This window comes from Geotrypetes seraphini, chromosome 6 (genome assembly GCF_902459505.1).
Source record: "Geotrypetes seraphini chromosome 6, aGeoSer1.1, whole genome shotgun sequence".
Classification (NCBI taxonomy): domain Eukaryota; kingdom Metazoa; phylum Chordata; class Amphibia; order Gymnophiona; family Dermophiidae; genus Geotrypetes; species Geotrypetes seraphini.
Genome location: NC_047089.1, coordinates 183,190,329 through 183,208,364, shown reverse-complemented (window position 1 = coordinate 183,208,364; position 18,036 = coordinate 183,190,329). Strand labels below are relative to the sequence as shown.

The window sequence follows — 18,036 nt, the reverse complement described above, 5'->3', positions numbered from 1 at the left end:
GGCAGAAAAGCTGCCTCTGAGCCTACTGATAGGGATAGGTGAGGAAGGGAGGTGGAAGCAGAAAGTAGACACGCCCAAAATTGTGGATGAGCTCCATGCACTGCCCTGATAACGTATTGTGTACCCTGTGGTAAGGGAGAACTGTGGGACAGGGGCGGGGAAGGACACTAAAAGTGGCAGATGGTAAGTCTAAGAATAAATGTAATTCTGCTATGGGGATTTTTCTCATAGGTCCATTGATGGGCTGTGGAATGCCAAGAAACGGAATGTGCATGTGCCATTGTGGAACTACACTGTGCTGCGAACACAGGTGAAGAAGGGGGAGGAGCATGCAGCATTGAGGGGGAGGGATGGGCATGCACATAGAGGAAGAAGTAGAGCTGGGTTGATGTAGGATTGTGGCTAGCCTGTCTTTTTAAGGCTGCAGCTGAAGTGATGAAGGCCATGTAGGTGCTATTCTGAGCATTGTTAACTCTAGGCCTTTTGTGCTTTTTACTGATAATTTAAACAGATGCACATCTCCTCTTCCCCAAAGTAATGTACTGGCAACAAATGCTAAGACCCTGAACAGCTTCTGGGGAGATGCAAAGGAAATGTTGGGGGGTAGCTATAAGAAGCTATGTGGGTTGGGGAGGAAAAGAGGCAAGGTTGCTATAGTTTTCTGTTTTGACTGGGAGTTTAAAATCCAGGTGTGTATTTTTTCATTAGTCTTCCAAAACATGCAGTTAAGGCAGAACTATGTAGTCATCTTGTCTTCCTTACTCTTGCCTCCAGAGACCTTCATGTATACATGACGTTATTATTCCGGTGACATGCAGTAAATTTGCTTTTCATTAAAACAACAAGCCACCTCAAGGGAGTTGGGATTTTATTCCTGGTTTATTATAATTATTGTAATGGCCAGCACAGTGACTCCCAAGAGAAAGTTTTAAACTTTGACTTATATGATACTATGTTCCTTTGGAGTCAGGTTCTGATGTGTGGTTTCAACTCTCCCTTCACTCATATCCCATATAAGTATGCAAATAGGTCTGATGTGGTTTTCTCCAACCTGCATTATGTAGCAATTTGCTATAGCAAAATCTACAACCTTGGCAACATTGGCTACCTATGTCTCATCTCCAGTAGAAGTTATTACATGATTCTGATTTGGCATCTTGATTTGCAGATTTTCATTGTTTACTTCATTGCTGGGATCAAGAAGCTGGATGCTGATTGGGTGGAGGGATATTCCATGGGGTCACTCTCACGTCATTGGCTATTTGACCCCTTCAAGTAAGTTTCTTCTTTCTTTGGGTGTCTTCTTCACTAGCAAGGCTGCCTAGTTACTCAAAGGTATTGGGCTAAAAAAAAAAAAATTTCTTTGCCACTACACTTTGGAATTTGAAATCCCAAGGTCCTTCTAAAAAAGTATGAAGGTAGATCATTAAATATGATAAGAAACTTTAAAACCAAACAAAAGCAAGCTCAAAAGAATATGCTCAGGGGATAAGTCTATATTTAGGTGCCTACTTTCCTTTATACAATACTAGTGTGCCAGATAAGAGATGCCTTTAATTTTAGGTGCATTGGTGCAAGCATTTGCATTAGCTCTATGGCTGGTGTAAGTGCTTATGCCTAAAAACTGGAGATGCATGCGTAACTTAAAGTATTCTGTGTTATGCGCTTGTGAGTCTGCCCATACTTCAGCTGAGTATATGCAATTAGGTGGAATTTGGCATTTACATGGCATATGTACACACACAGTGCATAAATACCATTATTCTAAACGTTTATGTGCATATTTGGCATGTAAATATTAGCACCCACTTTATAGAATTATCCTATGAGGTTGGACTGTGTGAATACAGAATGACAGTTCTAGAGAAGAGCTTATGTATGCAGGTAGTGTAAATGTAGGTAAGTGGCTGAGTGTATTTGGGTTGTGAAGTTTGGTTGTGAGTTCAGGAAAGGTGTAGACAGGGGAGGTTATATGCAGGGCAGGATTAATTCTTCGAGGGCCCCTAGGCACACAAGTACACTGGGCCCCCCCTGGCTGTGCCCCACCCCCATTTATCTGTTTTCTTATTTACTTCTTTATTTCCACTTGTATTTCTTTTTTTAAAATTCAAAACAAACAAAGATTAGCATATCAGTGCACAGTTTTTCTTCTATGTAACCCCCAAACATCTCTGAACAAATCCCCCTTCCTTCCCTTCCCACCTATTTACCCAGAACTTTACCTCTGAACCCTTTCCATGCATATATAAAAGTGTTCAAATATTTGTAAAGCAGTAATAGTACACAAAATATAAGTCTATATTAATAACCAAATTTACAACGCCTCACTCTACATCGACCAACTGTAACCCATATGTATGTATAAGCAACCAAATCTGTAACTCCTCTAGTATGTTCCACTCCATGTATGTTAACTTGCAATGAAACAACAAGGCAAGCAGTCCACCAAAGAATCCAACATTAAATAAAAGAAGATTGGCAGAAAATAAGGAGATTCAAATCGGGTTAATTCAAGGTATTCCCAAGAATCGTTACTGATGCATTTTGCCAAACAAGGCTAACAAAAATCCATGTCTTTCATACAAACAGGTTACAGAAAACACCTTCACCTAGTATGGAATATGTATTCACAAACTAACCTCTTCCCCCCTTTTACAAAACTGTAGTATGGTTTTTAGCCACGGCCCGTGCTAAAAAAATGCTCTACAGTTTTGTAAAAGAGGGGATAAAATAGAAATATGTAGACAAAGGTTAAATAAAACCACCAAGAAGCTGGACTCTGCATACAATGCAACACCACAGAAACAGCGATGCATGTCCCCTAAAGCAAAAAAAATAAATAAATAGAGATTTTTTTTCTACCTTTGTCTTGTCTGGTTTCTGCTCTCCTCATCTTCTTGTCAATATCTTCCTTTCATTTTTTGTCCTTCTGTGCCACTTCCAGAAACTGTATGCCTTCCCCTTCCATCTTTTCCTTCACTCTTATTGGTCTGGCATCCATCTTCTTCCATTCCCTCCTCCAATGGTCTGGCATCTCTCTCCTCTCTTCTTCCCTTCCCTCTCCCACACCCCCATGGTCTAGCATTTCACTCTCTCCTCTCCCTTCCCTCCACTTCCATCAGCATCAGCCCCCTTTCTTTCCCTTCAACCCAATTCCATCCAGTATCCTTCCCTTTCCCTGCACACAATTCCATCAGCATCTGCCCCTTTCTCTCCCTCCACCACCCTTCCATACCATGCTGCCCCCTTTCTCTTCCTCCACCACCCTTCCATACCATCCTTCTCACAACCCTTCCATACCACCCTACCCCTTTCTCTTCCTCCACCCTTCCATGCTCCTCTCTCCCCCCTCCAAACATTGCTTCTGGCTCTGCCGTCTGAGTTCCTTTGCCCGAAAGCAGCATTATAACAGCTGACGGTAACGCCTCCCCCAAAGCAACGGCAACGGACCCCCCACCCGGCATCAACCGCAATGCAGCCGGATCTGTTACTGGAAGGTCCCACGACGTCACTTCTTCCAGAGCAAGTAAGTGACTTCGGAGGGGGATGGACCGGCAGAAGCAGTCATTGCGGGACCTTCCAGTAAGAGATCCGGCTGTATTCCGGTTGATGCCTGGAGGGGGGGCCTGTTGCCGTTGATGGCAAGGTGAGTCATCCTCCTTCAGTGGGCCCCCCTCACAGTTTTGGGCCCTAAGCACGTGCCTAGTGTGCCTATTGATTAATCCGGCCCTGGTTATATGTAGAGCAGCCTTTCCTTCTCTTATGCTTCCCTGTCTTTCCTTCTGTTCTTCCCAACCCTTTCAGTTTGCATCCATGTTTTCTGTTAAGGATTAGGTACTAGCATTTGAAATGGTGCTGCCATTCTTCTCAGATGTCCTGCTCTGGTTGTGCATGGGAAACAAAAACACAAAGCCAGATCTAGCCTTAACAACAATTACTATTGCTGTTATGTGAAATGTGCCCTTCAAAAAAGACAATCCCAGATTGACCTAGTTGGTTCTTTCAAATGTTGGAGGTGGACACTGATCTTGAAGGTAGGAGAAGGTTCTTGTTCAGATTGTAGTGTGCAGTATATCATATGTACGAGTACATAAGAAATGCCATGCTGGGTTAGACCAAAGCTCCATCAAGTCCAACATCCTGCTTCAGATATTGTCTGATTCAGGTTACTAAGAAGTATGTTGCATATCCCAAAGAATAGATTTTTCCTTAGCATCCCACAGATTAGTCTAGAACTTTTGGGTTGTATCTGTTGACCAGCAGGTGGAGACACTGAAAGTAATTCTTCATGATTCACAAGGGTATGATGTAACAGACGGTATGTCTGTTTCCAGTGGATGGTGATGATGGCAGATGTCATAATCTTAGAAATTTTTTGATGGGTTCAAAGCTCACTGTATCACCATTGGATTGTCTTACCTGTTAGCTTTTAAACTTAGGAAAAGGTAAACTTGGGCTTCAATAGGTTATTTCATTATCCTTCTCTTTTACTTTTTTTTAGTTCAGTACTCTGCTTTTTCAGCAAAATCAGGCACTAGTGTAGCCTTTAGTGTCTCTGTTAGGGTTTTAGATAGTGTTTTAGTCTGGATTATTTTATTTATTTATTTAGTTAGTTAGTTTTCTATACCATTCTCCCAGGGGAGCTCAGAACAGTTTACATGAGTTTATTAGTATTTTAGGTTGTATTTCAGAGCATAACATAAGATCAGATTAGGGCACAGATAGCAGTTAAGGAAAGACTTTGTTTAATTTAATTACCTCCCACCCACCCCAAGGCTGACCTTTTGATATATATAGTCTTTTCAGCCAATTAGGAACAAGGCATTGTTTTGGTAGGTCTTTTTTTCTGCTTTTTCTTCTTTTTTTTATCAGCTTTGAATATTTCTGCAACCACAGTATGGCTAGGAAACATTGTGTCACCAAAGCTGTTACTCAGGTTACAGCTTCTGTCTCTGTGCAGACAGAAAATGTTACCCAAGCAGAGGGAGTGGTTCCATGTGCAAGCTGTCTTCTTCATGAAGGAAGTACAGGAGCTGAGTGAGGGGGTGACAAGACTGAAAAGTATCCATGAGAATGAGAGGTACATCAATGAAATGCTTCATGAGGCATCAAATATTTCTAGCAGTAGAGAAGAAGAGGCTGTGCTGAGAGAAGACAGCTGGCTCAAGTTACAGGACACAGCAAGATTGATACCACCTGCCCTTGAACTGAAGAACTGGTATGTAGCACTAGAAGTGGAGATGAGAGCATCCCATGGAGAAGAAGGACTAAAACTCAAAATACCCGAAGTTGTTGTATCCATGACCACTAGGAAGCTTAAGGTAGTGGTGGCTGGTGATTCAGTTCTGAGGGGTACAGATGCGTTCATCTGCAGACCAAACATGAGGTATGCTCTCTGCCTGGTGCCAAAATCTAAGATATTACAGAGAGTTTGCTGAGACTCATCAAGCCTAATGACTATTATCCAATGCCACTCATCCATGTTGGCACTAATGATACTGCTAGGTACCCCAATGTATCAAAAATTACTTTGTGGCTTTGGGAAAGAAGGTGAAGCAGTCAGGTGCACAGGAGTTATTCTCGTCGATCCTCCCTGTTGAGGGTAAAGGCCAGGGCAGAGAAGCTCGCATCCTGGAGATGAATGCATGACTGTGGATAGTGTTGTCAAGAACGTTCCAGCTTCTTGGACCAAGGGATGATTTTCCAAAGGCTGCTGAGCAGGGATGGTGTGCATCTGTCAAAGAAGGGAAGACATGTCTTCAACAGCAGATTGGCTAACCTACTGAAGAGAGCTTTAAGCTAGAATCACTGGGGCAGGGGGTTCAAAGCCCTCGAATGTGTAAAACTCCTTAGGTAAATGGATCACTAAATACCTGTACACAAATGGGAAAAGGGGAAATGTCTGGAAAGCAGTGTATACCGTACTAATTCTTGAAGTATGTGATGGAAGAGGCTGAGTTGGATTTAGTGACAATTTAGTGTCACAAGAGACATGGTTCATGGAGATGATATAGTTATACTAGGCTATAATCTGTTCAGGAAAGACAGGGTAGTAAGAAAAGGAGGAGGAGTGGTGTTTATATGTTAAAGACCATATTAAAACTACACAATTGTAGGATCTGCAGGGTAGGGAAGAAGCACTGTGGGTCAATTTGGAAAGAGGGAATGGAAAATGTATTTAGTGAGTTGGATTTAGTGACAATTTAGTGTCACAAGAGACATGGTTCATGGAGATGATATAGTTATACTAGGCTATAATCTGTTCAGGAAAGACAGGGTAGTAAGAAAAGGAGGAGGAGTGGTGTTTATATGTTAAAGACCATATTAAAACTACACAATTGTAGGATCTGCAGGGTAGGGAAGAAGCACTGTGGGTCAATTTGGAAAGAGGGAATGGAAAATGTATTTACATTGGTGTAATACACAGGCCTCCTTCATAGATAGAAGAAGTGGACAGAGATTTAATAGTAGACATTCAGAATATAACTGTAAAATGGAAGTATTACTAATAGGTGATTTTAATATGCCAAATGTTGATTGGGTATCCCTGTTGCAGGGTCTCTAGAAGTAGGGAGATCCTGGATTCTCTATAAGAAGAACTGTTCCAGCAGTTGGTAATGGAACCCACATGGTATCCAGTGATCACCGCATGGTGTTTAACATTGAAAAGTAAAGTTCTAGACTTTTAAAAAACTCACTTTGTCAAGGAATTGTTTAGATGGAAACATCTGGAAGAAGTAGGAAAATAGTAGACAAAACTGAAAGGAGCTATTGTAAGGGCAACAAATCATTTTGTAAGGAAAGTAAGTAAGAGGAAAAGAAGGCTGCTTTGGTTCTCAAAAGTAGTAACTGAGAAGGTAAGGAAAAAGAGGTTAGCTTAAATAAACTACAGAAGATCTCAAAGGATTACAGGCAAAAATATCTGGAAAAGTTGAGAGACTGGTCAAGTAGTCAGGAAAGCAAAGATGTAAATGGAAAAAAAATAGCCGACACGGTAAAATGGATTATGTTCGTGAAAAGCTAGCTAAACTAAAGGTGGACAAAGTGATAGGGTCGGTTGGTGTACATCTGAGGGTATTGAAGGAATTTTAGAGAAGGTCTGGCAGCTCCAGTGACCGATCTTTTCAATGCTTCTCTAGAGTCGGGAGTGTTCCCTCTCCACAAAAGTGGAAGTAAGGAAAAAGTAGGAAACTACAAGCCGGTAAGTCTGACTTCTGTGGTAGGTAAATTAATGGAAACACTTTTAAAACAGAGAGTAGTGACGTTTCTGGAATCCAGTGGATTACAGGACCTGAGGCAACATGGATTCACTAGAGGTAGGTCATGTCAGACAAATCTGATCAATTTCTTTGACTGGATGACCAGAGAATTGGATAGAGGGAGTGTGCTAGATGTGGTGTATTTAGATTTTAGCAAAGCCTTTCACAGTGTTCCACACAGGTGGCTAATAATAAACTGGGTGTCCTCGGTATGGAACCAAAGTGACGGACTGAGTCAGGAAATGGTTGAGTAGAAGGCAACAAAGGATAGTAGTCAATAGAGATTGCTCTGAGGAAAGGGATGTTACCAGTGGAGTGCCTCAAGGTTCGGTTCTTTGGCCTCTCAGGTAAGATTTGCCTCTGTGGATGATATCAAAATCTGCAATAGAGTAGACACCCTTGTGATGTGAATAACATGAGAAAGGACTTAGCGAAGTTTGAAGAATGGTCTGAAACTTGGCAGCATTAATACAAGGTCATGCATTTGGGCTACAGAAACCTGAAGGATCAGTACAGTTTATGGCAGTGGTCTTCATTGCAAAGCCTGTGGGATCCAACACTTCTTCCCAACAGCTGCTCTTTCACTACTTCAGTCACACTGCCAGCGGCCTGAAGAGTGTAAGAGCAGCTGCCTCTTCTTTTCCCCTCCCCTCTGTCCATGTGCACCATTTCTTCCCTCTCTTCCCCTCCCTTCTGTCCATGTGCACATCTCCATGCCCCCATTCCTCTCCTCTCTGCTCCTCCTATTCATCATCTCTCCCTTCTCCTGCCCCAACCCCAGTTTCATCAAGTGACCTCCCTACCCAGTCCTCACCTCACCACAAAAACTACAAGGAGGCTGCAGGCATGGCAGCGATTCGCTAGTGCTGCCCACGGCCTGCTCTGCACAGTTCTTTTGCTGCAGTCCACCCAACCAGAAACAGGAAGTTGATTCACAGGGGGGTGGACCTTAGCAGAAAAACAGTGCAAAGGAGGATACTGGCAGCACTGGAGAATTGCTGCCGCGCCAGCACCCTCCTTGTAGTTTTTGAGTTGAGGGGGGTTTTGGAACCCGGTGGGGAACTGTGAGCCACACAAGAGGTCTGCCATTGCCCCCGTGCCCCCCCATTCTAATACTTATGCTCTACCTGTTTCAAGATAATTTTTTTCAATAATTTTCCCCACAAATGGCAAAATTGCAATAGGTCTATAATTCTCTAACACAAAATCATCCAAATTATCTCTCTTCAATAGAGGCTTAACTGTTGCCATAACTCAGAGTTCTAGGCAGAGTACATCATACAAGAGGCTGAACAACATCAAGAATTATAGAATAAAATATATCAAATGACATAATTAATCATAAATCTTCAAAACAGCAATGTTTTTAATTCAACTTTAAAGTGTTTAAAAGTGAGCACAGTATCCAACAATCCCCAAACTCCCCTCATCCAATTTAGCTGCCTGATAAGCATATAAGATCTCCAATCTTTTCTTCCCTTTAACAGTCGAGAGAGTTTTTGGACTTACTATATACTCGCATCAGAAATAATAGTCAATAAATCATTGATAACAAGAGGACAGTCAATCTCTGCTAGTAATGAACTTGATTTAAATTTACCCACTATCTTGGCCATCTTTTAAGGGAAACCCCCCCAACCCCCCAAACAATCTCCTCAGAAGTAATTGGAATTCTAGACAAAGACTGGGACTTAGAATCCAAAATTAACCTATTAACCTTAGCAATTACTGTAACTCTTTAGTTTCAAATCAAGATTTTTCTATCAGCTCATTAAAATAATTTTTCTTTCCTGTCAAATTGGTAGAATTATAAAACTTCTAAATTATACCGCCCAGGAGTGATTCTGGTTGGGTACTTTTGTCATTTTCTTCCAAACTGTTTTGTGGTTTAAATTCTCACTTTCAGAATCATTTTTTATGACTGTTCTCTTTATTCAGATATTGAGATCCAGATGGTGCCTTTCTCTTTATGACTGTACATGCACACAAATTCAGTATCCCTACTGGATTCATCCTAGTCATTTTAGGATGGATTTGGTTGGTAGCTGAGTACTTCTCCTCTCAGACTCATGACATGCTCGAGCTCAGTCCTGTATCATCATAAAGCTCAACTGTGCTTATATTTACAGTCTTGTACTTATTTTCACAGACTCAGATGTGCTTAGCCTCTCAGACTCAGTTATCCTTATTGTCGTATGATATTCTGCTAGGCCAGTGTAGAGCTACACACAATTAAATGTATGAAGTCAAACAGAACTGATTGTGTGAGGCTAAGCCTAGATGATTCTGCAAAGTCCAGCACAGTTGAAGGAGAGAAGCCAAGCACCACTAATTCTGGGAGGCTCATCACAGCGGCTTCTGTAAAGATCAGCACAGTTGGTTGTATAAGGCTGAGCAAAAATGACTTCATAATGCTAAAAATCCCAACTAAATCTCAGACATGAGTGAGACTGGGGCAGAGCAAAGTAGAGAGGATTTATCAATGTGTTGTTTGTACTATTAAAATAATTAATTTAGAATTATTTCCATCATAATCTAGGCATTCATTTGATTTGTACACTGCATATATAAATATTTTATTTGAGGTATATTAAATAAAATTGAACTGTAAACTGTGACTCCAAGCCACAGTTCAGGTCTTCTGTGCCCACAGCACTGTCAGCTTTATTGTCTCAAGGGGCAGATGTGTCTAAAACGGTCATTTGCCTATCATAAGCCAATGATTTCTAGATCTTAGATTTGTGGATCTGACAGTATGGAGTCTGCGATGGGTTTGTTCTAATGAAAGTGAAAATTTTCTGAAGAGGGGAGGCGACTCTGATACCACAGAAGAATAGCTTGTGCAGGTTGTGGCAATACCACTGCACTCTTGAGGCTGGCTGTGCAAATGAACGATTACTGCCACATTCTTAGGCTGGTTGTACAAGTATTTGTGTAGATGCAGGTGGGTGACTGTATGAGTACTATTATAATCTCATCATGGGCTGCTGTGACTGAACCTTGGTGAACTCGATGGAGGCTGTTTTGTTTTTACCAGTGATTGACAAAAATGCTGTTTGTACTCTGGTGGCAGGCTTTTCCTTTCGGATGAGATGACAAGCCTGCTAATTGTGCATGGAGGGGGACTGTTCCTGGACCTGACTGCAGGGTACCTGCTCTTCTTTGATACCACTCGTCCACCCACCCTTTGCTTTGTCTCCTACTTCCACTGCATGAACTCGCAGCTCTTCAGCATTGGTAAGGTGTGAATAATGGAAGGGGAAGGGTATTGGGAGGGAGGCTTCCAAATCATGTGCCATCTTGCACATATATTCTGGGGAGATGGCTAGAGTTAGCCAGCGCATGTTCATATTTTCAGGATTTAGAAGGCTGTAGTCAGTGCTGTTTGTTGATGTGACTCCATTTTAAAATTAAAGTGCCATGCAACCACTACCTATGTACTGCCATTGAGCTTCTTTCATGACAGCCCCCTTCTTTTGCTGCAGATGTGGTTGTGACCCCCACATACAGCTTTTGTGACATCATTTGGAGTTGTAACCTACTTTGGGAACTACTACTGCAACTTTGTCTTGCTGTCTGTGTTTATATGCCATACTTTAGACCAGGGATCTCAAAGTCCCTCCTTGAGGGCCGCAATCCAGTCAGGTTTTCAGGATTTCCCCAATGAATATGCATTGAAAGTAGTGCATGCGCATAGATCTCATGCATATTCATTGGGGAAATCCTGAAAACCTGCCTGGATTGCGGCCCTCAAGGAGGGACTTTGAGACTCCTGCCTTAGACCTATTCACACTACTGTCCTCTGTCTTGCTCGGTGGGACGTGTTATCTGGGAATGCCAGCCCATATTATTCATTTGTTATGACTCAGCCTTTTCCTCCTGATCATTTGAGCTTATAGCTGATTCTGTGCCAGGATTGGATTCTAGTGCCATGCACCTTCCTTGGCAACTTCAGAGTGAATAGGACAGAATTATCTATGTTTTATGGTTTTATTAGTTTTTAATATATCACCTTTCAAAGCAAATTTCAAATAACAAGGCAATTCACACTTTATTTATTTATTTAAAATAATTTATAACCCGCCTATCCACAAATCTAGGCGAGGTACAATAAAACAAACACAGAACAACATTACAAACACAATATAAATACAGAAACAACATTACACAATGTCACAAAATTACAACAGTGTCACATTACAGTTAGAAAGGAACTCCATCATGATTATAGGATAGTACACAATACAGAAGACACTCTTCATGACAAACAGAGAAGAGCGGACAAAGATTACAGGAAAAGGAAAACTTATAGCATTAAACAAAATACCATTTGTAGTGTAGATGTAAACATGGTTAAGCAAATAAGTAATACTGTTTTAAATCTTCCATCAACTTACTTGGCCCAATAGTAGTGATATCCCGCAGCTGTGAACTACAGACTGCTTCTTCACATTTAAGTAGTGCAGACTAAGGGCTCCTTTTACTAAGGACCTACCAGGGCCGCCATCAGGGCAGTACTACCAGTCCTGCATTCAGGGGCCCGGAGCTGACAGGGGGCCCAGGCTTCCCCAGGGTCGCAAGCATAATCTCCTCTCCTTCTCCTTACCTGCCCTGCCGCAGCACACAGCCGAACAGAAGTCTTCCCGATGTCAGCGCTGACGTCGGAGGGAGGGCTTAAGCAAAGCCCTCCCTTCCTCCGACATCAGTGCTGACATCAGGAAGACTTCCGGTCGGCTGCTTGCGGCAGGGCAGGTAGGGAAAAGGCAGTCTTGTTCCGAAGGGGGGGGCGGTCCGCCCCGGGTGCAGCCATGGGGAGTGTGTGCACAGCCGGTCAGGTCCCCTTAGCCTTGTGGCGCTTCCCCCAACCGACCGACAACAGGCCCTGTCGACAAACCTCCCTGCCCTGTAGCAGCGAATCTAAATTATCTTCTTACAGCAGCTTCAATACTCCAGCTGCTGTAAGAAGGTAATTTACATTCGCGGCTACAGGGCAGGGAAGTTTGTCCGACCTGTTCTGTTGTTGGTCGGGTGGGGAAGCGCCACAAAGGTAAGGGGCACGGAGGGAGAAAGGGAGGAAAGGTGGAGTGGAGAAGAAAAGACGCTTAAGGGAAATGGGTAAAACTGAGGAGGGAGAAGGCCGCTGAAAGCACTGGGGAAGACAAAGGGGTGGAGAAGGACGCTGAAAGGACATGGGGAAGACGGGAGGGAGAAGGACGCTGAAAGCACATGGGGAAGACAGAGGGGGGAGAAAGACCCTGAAAGGACATGGGGAAGACAAAGGGGTGGAGAAGGACGCTGAAAGGACATGGGAGGATGGGGGGAGAAAGACGCTGAAAGGGCATGGGGAAGACAGGGGGGAGAAGGACGCTGAAATCACATGGGGAAGACAAAGGGGGGAGAAGGACCCTGAAAGGATATGGGGAAGACAAAGGGGTGGAGAAGGACGCTGAAAGCACATGGGGAAGACAGAGGGGGGAGAAGGATGCTGACAGGACATGGGGAAGATGGGGGGGAGAGAAGGACGCTGAAAGGAAATGGGGAAGAGAGAGTGGGGAGAAGACACTTGCAGGGAAGAAGACAGAGATGCCAGACTATGGGGGGAGCGGAGGGAAGAAGATGGGTGCCAGACCAATTTGGGAGGGGGGAGAAAGGGAGAGGCACAGTAACAGAGCAAATGGAAGACGCAGAAAGAAGAGAGACAGTGGATGGAAGGAATTAAATGAGAACATGAGGAAAGCAGAAACCAGGCAACAAAGGTAGGAAAAAAATTATTATTATTTTTTTTTTTTTTGCTTCAGGATAAAGTAGTATATTAGTTGTGTTGATAAAAATTTATAAACATTAGAGGCTCTGGTAGAAACCCGTTTACAAAGTATGTATTCTTCCCAATTAATATTTCCAAATTAATAAAGTCTTTTTGCTTATTTTTAAATGGGTGGATGTCGGCCACGGCGGCTGCTGACCGCCCGAAGCTCACTCTCTCTCTTCCTCCCCCATGCGCACTTAAGAGGATGTGGGTAGCTGACAAGTGCTGTGTCTGTCTGTGGCCGGCGGCTTATGCGCATGCGCCGGCTTGGCGCACCAGAGGGCAAGATGAAGGGGGTGCGGAGCAGCGCTGGCAGCGGCAGTGTCCGGTAGGGAACACGTCCATGAGTCCCCCCTCCCGTACCAACCTCTGCCGCTCCTGTTTGAAGTGCCCTGCTGAGGTTTGCGGCCAGCTGTAGCGAACCTCGCAGGCCGCTCTGCACATGGAGCACGTTCCCTCTGACGCGATCGCGTCAGAGGGAACATGCTACCATATGGAGAGCGGCCTGCGAGGTTCGCTACAGCCGGTCGCGAACCTAAGCAGGCCGCTTTGAACAGGAACAGGAGCGGCAGCGGCGGCAGCAACCATGGATGGATGGAGTAAGGGTAAGAATGGGAGGGGAAGCGAAAAAGAAGGGCTATGGAGCAGACAGGAAAGAGGGCGGCTTTGGGGGGAAGGGTGTGCTGGGGGCAGACAGCAATCGGGGGGAGGAACAGATGGGGGCTACGAAGCAGGCAGGCATTGCACAACAGGGGGAGAGAAAAAGGGGGCTGCTTTGGAGGATGGTTGTGCTGGGGGCACACAGCAATCATGGGAGGAATAGACGGGGCCACGGAGCAAGCAGGCATTGCACAACAGGAGGAAAGGGGGCTGCTTGGGGGGGAGAGTTGTGCTGAGGGCAGACAGCAATCATGGGGGGGAACAGAAGAGAGCCACGTAGCCTGCAGCCATGGCACAACCAGGGGCCAGGGGGAGAGGGAAAAGGGGCTGCTTTGGGGGAGGGGTGTGCTGGGGGCAGACAGCAATCATGGGGGGGGGGAACAGAAGGGAGGCCACGAAGCAGGCAGGCATTGCACAACAGGGGGAGAGGGAAAAGGGGCTGCTTTGGCAAGCAGGGGGGCCAGGGAGACAGACAGAAAGAAAGACGCACAGACAGGGGACCTAGGAGAGACACAGACACAAAGAATGACAGACAGACAGCGTCCAGGGAGAGAGAGAGACAAATTTAAAAAAAAAAACCCCAGACATACAGACATCTATTCTAGCACCCGTTAGTGTAACGGGCTTAAACACTAGTTGCAAATAAACTGTTTAAGCCTTGTGTGTGTGTGTATGTATGTGTATATATTATGTGTATGAGGGGGGGGGGGGTTCTAACTTCTATTTTGAAATCTTGGACAAGTCACTGAATCAGGTACAAAATTTAAATTGTAAGCCCTCCAGGGTGATAAAAATACCAACTGTACCTGAATGACAAACCTGCCTTAAGCTATTACTGAGAAAGGTGTGATCTAAATCCAAATCTAAAATCCAGTACTTCACAGCATACTGTGAAATAATACAGAACACTACAATTGTCACCCAGGACCTCAAGAAAAATTCTACCATACCATAATAGCAGTAACATCCACAAGTCGCGTAACAAGGACCTACCTAGGAAAATGCAGCACCAAGCACTGTAATGGATATTAAAATATCTATAAACCTACTTGAAAACTAAAGAAGCCAAATTGGTATCCATCCTGCACAGTTACGCTAACAGAAAACCATGTCTTTTTCATATATGCAGAACACAGACCCTCACAAAGTAGAACCCTAAATCATTTCTGGAATATTTAAAGACTTTAGGGAAGAGTGTGTATGTATGTCCAGGAAGACATTTTTAAAGACTTGCTGGAATAATTATAGGCCTTAAATTTTTCATTTATAACATTATCAAAGTGAAAAGTGGCCTTCTGGAAATCAATTTGGTCACAAATTAATTCTTTATTAGAAAACCATGTAGCTCTATCATATGATACAATCCTATTTGGAACGTCAATGAGAAAAAAGAGTCAAATTTCATCAAATAATAATAAACTTTTATTAATAATGACAGGAGTCGCCATTCAACACATCACCAGAAATTGGAAAAATTACACAAGACTTAATTACACCTTCTGGTGGAATTCATTATGCCATATATATAAGATGGAGAGAATAATTGCTTTACAAAAAGGGAATTATAATAATTTTTAAAAAATTTGGGGACCATTGACAACTTATTGTAATGATTAGACACCTTTTTACATTGAAAGTATATTTATAATTATTGGGGGTATATAGTTATAATATATGTATAATCAATATTTATGAATATAGCATATGTATGTTAAATTTTGAATAAAATATCTGAAAAGAGTGGGTGGGGGAGAGGGTAAATTTATATATTTAAGATGATAATAGATAGAATTTCAAGTGATGTGTATGATTCAATTGATGTAATATTGTGTACTTGATGGAAGATGGAAAAATGAATAAAGAATTGGGGGAAAAAAAAAGTGAAAAGAGTATAGGGTCAAATTAAAAAAAATAGATTAATTTCTATTTTGTATCTAAAAATAATGTAGGAATTTTTTTTTCTTTTTAAATTTGTCCCTGTACTCTTTTCACTTTTATAATGTTATAAATGAAAAATTTAAGGACTATAATTATTCCAGCAAGTCATTAAAAATGTCTTCCTGGACATGGGTAAAAGTACATGAAAGGCTCTATAAAAGACTTTTAAAAAAATATGCTATAATTCTGTGTATTTACTGACTAGGATTTTATAGCCACTTTTTGATTCCTGTAGAGATTTTCAATGAACAGTGATCGAAGTTGAGTGCAGTGACTCTTCCATTGTTACATGCCCTTCATGTTCTAAATTGTGCAGTGTAAAGAGAAGTGAGGGGGTCAGGGTAGCCCTGTTTATTCACATTTTCCTTCACAGTCTTCACTCCAACTAAGTAACTTCCACCTGTCCCCTTGCTTCCTTCACAGGTATGTTCTCTTACACCATGCTAGCCACCGGCCCCCTTTTTTGCTACCCAGATTGGCCACGTCGGCTGGTGGTGAAATTCCCTCTTGTGTTCAGGAAGGTCCTACCACTGGCCAAACCTCCACAACGCAGTGAGGAGTGCATCTATGAAAAGGGAAGTAGAACAGAGCAGATGCAAGCCCAGAAGAGGGCAGAGAAGAAGCTTGGGCTGAGGCAGAAGCTGGGAGCTGTTTTCACAGTAGTTTACATTCTGGAGCAGTTCTTCTTGCCATATTCCCACTTTATCACACAGGTAAGAGGAGCAGTCTCCATCCTTCCCTACAGCCTGTGCAGAGTCTGTATCTGTAAGCTATACTGGTTGTAGTAGTTCAGGGGAGTGGGTGAGTAAGGGAGTTGGAGAGAAAGGAAATAGTTAGTCATGTGATAGTTCATAGGTGCCACCTGCAGAATCTCATGTCCTATAACAACATCACTGTATGCAAGATTGGGTGAGGAGGAAGTGAAACCAGGCTCAAATCCATGCTGACCCTTCCTTCCAGCCTTCATCCCTTATGGCCAAGCTATATACTGTATATTCAAATAGTTGCCCTCCCCCTACCTCTTCAGACCTGCTCTATTCTTTTTTTCTTTCTTTTTTTTTTTGCATTTTAAATAATACATAAAGAAGTCACTTTGAAGAAAATTGTGGATTACATATTGAAATAATATTTTAGAAAAAAGAAAAAATATCAAAAAATAATCCTATAGGCACATTACTTATTAGATCACATAAGATGGAGTCCCAAGAGATAATATCTCTAGAGCAGCGGTCTCAAACACGCGACCTGCGGCCCGCGTGTGGCTCTCCAAGTTTTATTTGTGGCCCGCGGTCTGGACTGGATCATTCTCTTCCTTTTGGAGCAGCAGCGTGTCTGGCCGGTTCGTTCCGTTCAAAGCCGCGGGTTGGCGGCTCCTTGCGCTATCCACTCCTGCATCGGAAGCCTCTCTGACATCACAACATCAGAGAGGCTTCAGACGCAGGCGCGGATCTCCCAAGGAGCTGCCACCCGCGGCTTTGAACGGAATGAGCTGGCCAGACACCTGCTGCTCCAGTGGCCTACCAAGGGGGGGCGGTCCGCACAGCTAGCCACCCTCCATTGTTCTCCCTAGAGTCCGGCTCGTCTAGAGCAGTGGTGCCCAACCTGCTTCCCTTCCCTTCTCACCGCTGCCATCGGGGAACAGGCCGGCACCGTGCTCTTTGATCTTCCTACTTCTCTCGCCGCCCGACGTCAATTCTGACGTCGAGAGGACGTTCTGGCTATCCAATCGCTGCCTGGCTGCCCGGAACGTCCTTTCCGATGTTAGAATTGACGTCGGGTGGCGAGAGTTGTTCGGCCCTGTGGAGAAGAGAAGTGTGGAGATCTCGGCCTGTTCTCGATGGTGGTAGCAGCAGCCTATTCCCCGGCGGTGGTGGCATGGGGGAGGGCAGGAAGGAAGAAAGAAAGAAGGGGGGGGAACAGGGAGCCAGAAACAAAGCAAAAAAATGGGACACGGAATCAGAGAAAGACAGACATAGAGAAAGAAAGAAAAAGTTGGGGGAGGGAATGAGGTCTGGAGGAGAGGAAGCATACAGGAGGCTGAAAGAAGGGAAGAAATATTGGATGTACAGTCAGAAGAATAAAGTGCAACCAGAGACTGATGAAATTACCAAACAAAGGTAGGAAAATGATTTTATTTTCAATTTAGTGATTGAAATGTGCCAGTTTTGAGAAAGAAAAGATATTAAACTTTAAATGTGAGTGCTGCAGAAAAAATAGAGTACTTGGAGGGCCGCAGAAAAAATAGTTAATGTCTTATTAAAGAAATGACAATTTTGCATAAGGTAAAACTCTTTATAGTTTATATATCTTTCCTTTTAACTGTTAAAGGAAAGTTTTATAAACTATAAAGAGTTTAACCTCATGCAAAATTGT

General features: G+C 43.3%; 1 protein-coding gene across 1 annotated transcript in view; it reads left to right on the top strand.

Moving 5' to 3' along the window:
* Positions 1 to 18,036, top strand: part of GGCX (gamma-glutamyl carboxylase) — a 98,324-nt gene that overhangs the window by 48,815 nt on the left and 31,473 nt on the right. The window contains exons 5-8 of the mRNA XM_033948639.1: positions 232 to 310; positions 1,169 to 1,275; positions 10,333 to 10,496; positions 16,087 to 16,376. Of these exons, the coding sequence (XP_033804530.1) occupies positions 232 to 310; positions 1,169 to 1,275; positions 10,333 to 10,496; positions 16,087 to 16,376 (640 nt within the window). The remainder of the gene's footprint in view (positions 1 to 231; positions 311 to 1,168; positions 1,276 to 10,332; positions 10,497 to 16,086; positions 16,377 to 18,036) is intronic.